General features: G+C 38.4%; 1 protein-coding gene across 1 annotated transcript in view; it reads left to right on the top strand.

The window, feature by feature from the left end:
• The first annotated feature begins 1858 nt into the window (after nt 1–1858).
• LOC144980590 (uncharacterized) overlaps nt 1859–7475 on the top strand; it is a 26242-nt gene continuing 20625 nt past the window's right edge. Inside the window, exons 1-3 of the mRNA XM_078928266.1 lie at nt 1859–2148; nt 6856–7055; nt 7329–7475. The exon at nt 7329–7475 is cut by the window's right edge and continues 236 nt beyond it. Coding sequence (XP_078784392.1) covers nt 2016–2148; nt 6856–7055; nt 7329–7475 — 480 coding nt within the window. The 5' untranslated portion in view covers nt 1859–2015. The remainder of the gene's footprint in view (nt 2149–6855; nt 7056–7328) is intronic.

Genomic DNA, 7475 nt, shown 5'->3' with positions numbered 1-7475 from the left:
ACATCATCCAAAATTCTTGGAAGTGTGTAGCCTATTAATACTGTTTGAATAATAAGCCTTATTGTGGGCCTACATGATGTTACTTATGTATGCTCATGCTTTAGAGCTGTATCTAGAAGGGATTTATGCTCACGTTTTTCTCCTTTTTCTTTAGAGATTGGGCTTATCACGTTGATGAATTACAAGAAAAGACGGTGTCGTATGACCATGCAGATATGGTGAAAGGGTTCGATCTCTGTATCTGTATCTGTATGGTTGGCGCTGAAGAAACCAATGGTCTGGTTGTATTTCAGCGGCGTCCTCATTGGGCGCTGGCCATGACGTAACTATAGTCGGCCATGGCGCGGGCCCATGTCAGTCGGGCCTTGAAATCGTTTAGGTGTGGTGCCATGATGGCCAGTTCATCCATCCCATTCCACTCCGAGATAGTTCTGAAGAAAGAATTTCTGTAGTTTTGTGTTCCTGTCTTAGGGATTTTGAAGCAGTTCGAATTGTTTGTGGCGTATCTCTCAATGGGGTTTTCGGTTATGATCTCGTTACATCTGAAGAGATGGGCCACAAACGTGCTGCCAAATTATACAACCTAAACTGGGCAACCATGTCAAGAACCAATACAGCAGAATGGGAGAAGATACTTATTGCTTACTCAAAACGCTAGACTGCACTCAGGGCGATCTCCGTCCCTTTGATTGTGAGGCTAGTACTCTACCAAATGAGATATCGGGACCCCCGCCTAGGCCTATTGGTCTCATGTCATAGTCTACACAGATTGTTGTTGTGTTCATTTCATACGTTAATTATTGTTCCTGATTGTTTCATTCTCGTTTTTTTTTTTTTTTTTAGTGTTTTCGTGATGGGTGGGGAATTACCCCAAAATGGTGAATATTCGAATAAAGAGAAAATTTGGAATTTATGAAGTGTTGTTCCTTTTTAGAATGTTAGTTGTATAGAATCCAAGTGTGAATGGCTGTGGGTTATTTGTATTCTGTTTGTGTGTTCACCTCATCAATAGAAACTCTATGACAATAAACTGAAAAAGTTGGGTGTGGAATTCCCCCACCTTGTCCTAGTTCTCACTAAATTATATCAACCAGCCTAGGTTATACACAGTTTTGTGTGTTGGAACGTTATATCCGACCGGCGGATGTTAGGAGTTGTTTTTTTTTTTTTTTTTTTTTTTTTGGTCTTTTAAAAACTAAACGCAAAAGGCACCAAATGGTTGCATGTGAAAATGTAAATTAAAAAGAAACTGCGTAAACTGGAAGCCATCAATCACATTTTCCCCAGGGTTGCCAGTTTGGCATTTTAAATGCCAGATTCCAAAAATCTGGCATTTTTGAAAACCGTTTGGCATTAGAAAATTCATTTGGCATTTGGCATTTTCATTTGGCATTTTCTTTTCTTGTATATTATACTTCAAATGACACCTTTACTCTGCACTTGAACCAGATTCAACAGAAAACATCATAAGAAACACGAAACAGTAAGTTTTCGTAATTGTCAATAATCATTTAACTGTTTACGTATTTACCTTTCATGTTAATGTATTTCTTTTTCATTCTTAAGATCCAACCGTGATGTAGTGGTATAGCACTCCACTTAGTAGTCAGTAGGTAAAAAATTACCCCAACAGGAAATTTAGTATAATTCAAAAAAAAAAAAAAGAAAGGAAAACATGCAAGCCACCAGAATATGATAGTAAATTGTCTATCAAAAGTGAGTAGTTTTCTTAGTGGGGGTGGGAGTCAACAGACTTTGGCATTTTTTTGAGTGTTTTGGCATTTTTTGAGTCTTCCCCTGGCATTTTGTTGAAAAATAATCTGGCAACCCTGATTTTCCCCCCAGCATTGCTTTCTACTTCTACTTTCTCTTTTAAAAGTATAATTTCAGGATTGATGAACACCAACAGTTGGAGTTGAGTGTAGTGTCGTGTAGGTTGTAAGATGAATCCATAAATTACCAGCTCAGAGCAGTGCTATTTTGGTTTATTGCTTATTTCATTAGTTTTTGAAGAAATGGAAGTAGAACTTTCTACGGACGTGGGTGAGATAACTGCACCGCAACCTTGTTCTACTGGAGTTGAAACTGAAAAAACCCAAGTTCAAACTCCTCCACCTTGCTCCAACTCCAAGTCCAAAATTGATGTCGGTAGGTTATTAGTGCCAGTATCATTACTGGAACATGTCTTGTTGTTTTGTCTGATGTTGATAATCAGGCGAATAAGGACTCAATAAGAACCATGATATTGGTTTCGTAATAGAGTAGGCTATAGGGGAATTTGCAGCCAATTCATTGAAATAAAAGAATGGCAGTGTCTACGTACACGGTAACCGGGCACCTAGCCTCAGGATCTACGTACACGGTAACTCCGGTAACTGGTTTGCCGCTGCAATACAAGCAGTGGGTGGACCTCGCTGTGTGTGTGTGTTATTTTTTAAAATCAAACAATACAATTTAACTCATAAAAAGCGAGATTCAATTTTACTTTACTTTTACGCTGTGATTATCCCCAGACACGTGTCTGGGGATAATGAAAATTCGTTATCCCCAGACATATATTTGAAACTCCGCTCTTTTAAACAATTATCCACATTCCAGAATATGGAATGTTTCCAAATGCACATAAAAATAAGGAAAGTTAATAAAATATCTTTAAAAACATAAAATTAACCAACATTAAATCAATTGTAACTACATATACACAATATGCGTCGACTTCGAAGTGGGTGTCATGGCCGAATGGTTTAGTCGTCTGCCCCGGAAGTTTAACCAGAATCGACGTTGTGGGTTCGAATCCTGGTTCCGCCACTTTTTTTTTTTTTTTTAATTCCATCTTCTTTTTACAACGGATAAATGTCCCATCCATCCTCCCCCCACCTCTTTTTTTTTTTTTTTGAGCGAGTCTATTCTTTTCTCCTTTCTGTTTGCCTTTTGTTCCGTTTCTGAGCATGAATTTCTTAAAATTGTTTTTTTTTTTTTTTTAAGTATTGTTTGTTTTTTTCTCCTCTATCTGACCATTTGGTCGCTCTCTGAATATTTCTGTTTGTTTGCTTTTTAATTATTTATTCTTTTAAGACAATTTTTGAGATCGGAGTGGGGACGAATATGACAATTTGCTAGAAACTAGAAAGGAACCAAGAGAGAGAGAGAGTTTGTTTTTTTTGAAAGAGGGGGGGGGGGGGGGGGGGGAGGATGGATGTATCATTCATTTACTGGTTGTTGGATTTTTAATTTTCACCAATTCTACTCAACTCGCAACCAAATTTTTAATCACTGACTTGATATTACTGTGACACTTCAGCATTTACTCATCGAAGTGGGAATCTGAATAGTCTCCCATGGCTATTCAGACTTAAAGTCCAAATATGCATGTGCAGACACTATCTTTCTCGTCAAATAAAGGAGGGTTTAGACTACCTACGTTACTATACCATTACTGTTATTTTCAGTTGCGTAAATCAGATGTAATTATCAATAATTAAAATAATAATATAATAAAAAATCAACAAAATCAACAAAAGTTATATTGCCATCGAAGACTATTCTGACCGAGACTGAGTAATCTGTTGATTACACATGCGTATTGGAATCTGAGACTGAATAACCACAGGAGATTTTTCAGACTCAAGTCGGAATAGCTGCAGCCTTTACTCATTACTTACTCTAACATTTTTATTTAGTAGTCCTTCAAAGCCATAAGGCCCATGGTGCCAGATTTTATCCTAGTTTCTATAGCGTGAAATGGGCAATAGCAATTGCTTGCTACCCTTTGGATAGAATGCTAGTATATCTCAAAGTACTTTCCGCCAGATCTAAATCTAACAGACCCAGCTATTCAATCACTAATGGACGGACAGAAGGGTCAGAAAAAAATCTCGATGTACCCGGGACCGATCTCGTTCGCTTTGATTGTGAAACGAGTGCTCTACCAATTGAACTATTGGGACCCCCAACATTTTTATTTTTATTTATATTTACTTCTCTCTTTTTTTCAAAATGTTTCCAAGCACGCCTTTAAGTAGTACTAAGGTTAATGATCACATAATAAAAGTAAATGAAATAAATGAGGAGGAGGCTAAGGGTTTAGAATCAATGTAAATTTTGTATAAACTTGACTGCACATCATGGCATTTGAAGCAGGATCCATTTGCTTTTGTGTGGCGAGTGCTCTCTCTATCATTGAGCTAGAAAACGGTAAGGGCTGCCTGAAGCCGGTGATCGTAAAATACTAACGAAAGAGTGAAAATGGAAAGGCTTCGTATGCGAAGGAAACAGACAATGGACGTTTCGGGTGCAAACCCTTCGTCAGCACAACAATACACAAATTAACGTGGAAAACAAATAAAGTATAATGCAAAATAACTTATACCGTCTGTACTCAATGGTGGTTACAGTATGAATTCATACTGCAACCACCATTGAGTACAGACGGTATAAGTTATTTTTACCTACAAAAACTACCAGAGTAGAATTTTTAATTCAGAAACGTGAGTGGAGCAGGCACTTATGTTGATGTGAGTGGAGCAGGCACTTATGTTGATGTGAGTGGAGCAGGCACTTATGTTGATGTGAGTGGAGCAGGCACTTATGTTGATGTGAGTGGAGCAGGCACTTATGTTGATGTGAGTGGAGCAGGCACTTATGTTGATGTGAGTGGAGCAGGCACTTATGTTGATGTGAGTGGAGCAGGCACTTATGTTGATGTGAGTGGAGCAGGCACTTATGTTGATGTGAGTGGAGCAGGCACTTATGTTGATGTGAGTGGAGCAGGCACTTCTGTTGATGTGAGTGGAGCAGGCACTTATGTTGATGTGAGTGGAGCAGGCACTTATGTTGATGTGAGTGGAGCAGGCACTTATATTGATGTGAGTGGAGCAGGCACTTATGTTGATGTGAGTGGAGCAGGCACTTATGTTGATGTGAGTGGAGCAGGCACTTATGTTGATGTGAGTGGAGCAGGCACTTATGTTGATAATAACAAGAAATGAAGCGAGTAAGGTCGTGGATAGCTCATACGGTAGAGTCACGATCTCCCCGGCCAGGTGGAGCTGTTGTAAAAAAAAAAAGAATTTAAAAAAATAAAATTCCCTTTATTCATCCCCAAGGGGAAATTTGTCTTTAGAGTCTATTCCAAGGGAAGACTGGAATAACCCAGGTTGCTCATTTTGTAGAGCACTCGCTTCACACACAAAGGGACTGGGATCGATCCTGTGTCAGGTCGAAATTTATTTTTGACTACCTGTCCATCTGGCCGTGATCGGGTAGCTGGATCTGATTGATCTGGCCAAAAGTAAATGCGATAAGTCTGGTATCCTATTCAAAGGTTACAAGCAGTTGCCATTGTCCGTTTCAAACTACCGGGTGGAGTTCCTGGCCTCCCATAGTGGGCAGGGTGGCACTTACTGTGTCTTCTTTCCCTCCTATATGTTTTCCAATTTGCTTTCTGTCTTTGTCTTGGAATGAGATTACTTGGTTTTGCCCTGGGCCTGGCCGTAGAGCTTGGCTGGGAGTGAAACAGTCAAATGCATAGTGATTGTTTTTGGAGATGATTTTTTTTTCCTTGTAAATCATCTCTCTGTTATGTATTGTTATATTTGTTATTTTGAATGTATTATGTAAGCATTTGAGTGTATTCCTTTTAGTGGGATCTTGCGCTGGTGTCTGGGTGAGATATTTAGGTGATCTCAAAATAAGTACATTGATAATGTGCTCTTGGAATCTACATATGTTCCCTATTTGAACCATTCCCCTCTGTCTTATTTTTTTCCTGAAGTCCTTTCATTTGTAAATCTAAGATCTTTTCACTATCCAATTTTCCTTTTTACTGGCACTGATATGACCTAAATGTGTTGCAAGCGCTGTAAAACCCTTAGAAACAAAAACAAACGTTTCACACTATAGAAACTGGCATAAATTCTGGCTCCATAGGCCTGAAGAAGTGTGATTTTACTCAGAAATGAATATGTGGTCAGATGAATTTTCTAACACGTATTCCAAAGTATTTGTAAAATGATGATGGTTATTATTTAAGGCTGGGAAAAATTGAAATTATATATTTGGGTCAATAGAGATTTTTTTTTTCCATGAAATTTCCAGATTTTTGGTGATGTAAATGTTGCTGCTCGAAGCTCAAAGAAGTAAATAACAATGCGAAATTGAATGTAAGCTTCAATTCAATATACAAAAACATATAAAATGGACGTTTCGGTTTTCCCTTTATCAACAAAACAGGATGAATGAAACACTACAGACGTCTGTAGTGTTTCATTCATCCTGTTTTGTTGATAAAGGGGAAACTCGAAACGTCCATTTTTTGTTTTTGTATATTGAATTGAAGCTTACATTCAATTTCACATTGTTATTTGGATTTTTGGTGAGGGTTTTGTGGAAGATCTACCTCAGGTCAAAACACGCCTTCTCTTAATGAGGATGGACAGTATTTTGATAACGGCTGACAGACTGTATACTGCAGATTTCCCTCATTGACTTGTTGCCATTCTGCGGCTATGTGGTCTTGTGGTATGACACTCGCTTTTGGATCGGAAGGTCCTGGGTTTGAGCCTCGCTTGGCTTATAGTTGAGTCCTTGGAATAGGCTCTTTACTCACATTCTTACCGTTCTTAGCTGTAAAATGAGTACCTGGCCGTTAACAGTGTTGTCTCTGTCCGAAAAAATTGTAATATCACCTAACAGGCGTCATGTCCTGTCCTACATGATAAGTGTTGCTGTTGGTCAGGGACCCCTTATAACACGCTTTGAGCATGTTTAGTGGATATTGCGCTGTACAAAAGCTCAATTTAAAATTTTTAATTTAAACATTCTCATCACTTTAATCTTCCTTGTCATTCTCCACAGGCTCAGAAAACATGAATGAGTCAAGTGTGCAAAATCCTGAACCAGTGGCTAAAAATGATCACCAAGATGCCCGCCAGATTGAATATTCCACCATGGAATGTCAACAGTTGGTTCAAACAGAATCCTCAAATAGTCAGATGGATATTGGTCAAGATGATCCGGATATTAGCATGGAGCAGGACCAGTCCTCGGATATTCAGGTTTGAAATTTGGTGTGACTGTGACTCAGCTAAGCTGGTGGTGTAGGAAGCGGAGCATTCTCGTCTTCATAGAGTACACCGTTTGAACCAGGCCAACTAAGAGAACTAATTTAAGAGACACAAATGGTTTTGGTTATGAAAATATATAGATATTTCTAATTTTTTTCAAATTTCCACAGTGAAATATATATATCTTTTTATGTTCTTTGTTTGTTTTTGTTTGTTATTCTATTGTTTTTTAAAATCATTTTCACACTTTTCAATTGAAAACAGGAACAGCAAGACGATCAGCCTCTTATTGAATCGCATCACTTAGACCAGAGCTTATCAAAATCTCAAGCAGTTGATGAACAGCCTTCAAGTTTCCAGGAGCAAACTCCTCAACAACTCATCATAGGACCACAAATACCTTATGAGACT

Source organism: Berghia stephanieae, chromosome 10 (genome assembly GCF_034508935.2).
Source record: "Berghia stephanieae isolate SIO BIC M18660-M18661 chromosome 10, UCSD_Bste_1.3, whole genome shotgun sequence".
In the NCBI taxonomy this organism is placed as follows: domain Eukaryota; kingdom Metazoa; phylum Mollusca; class Gastropoda; order Nudibranchia; family Aeolidiidae; genus Berghia; species Berghia stephanieae.
Note: the sequence above shows the minus strand (reverse complement) of the source record. Positions and strands in the feature narration are given on the sequence as shown.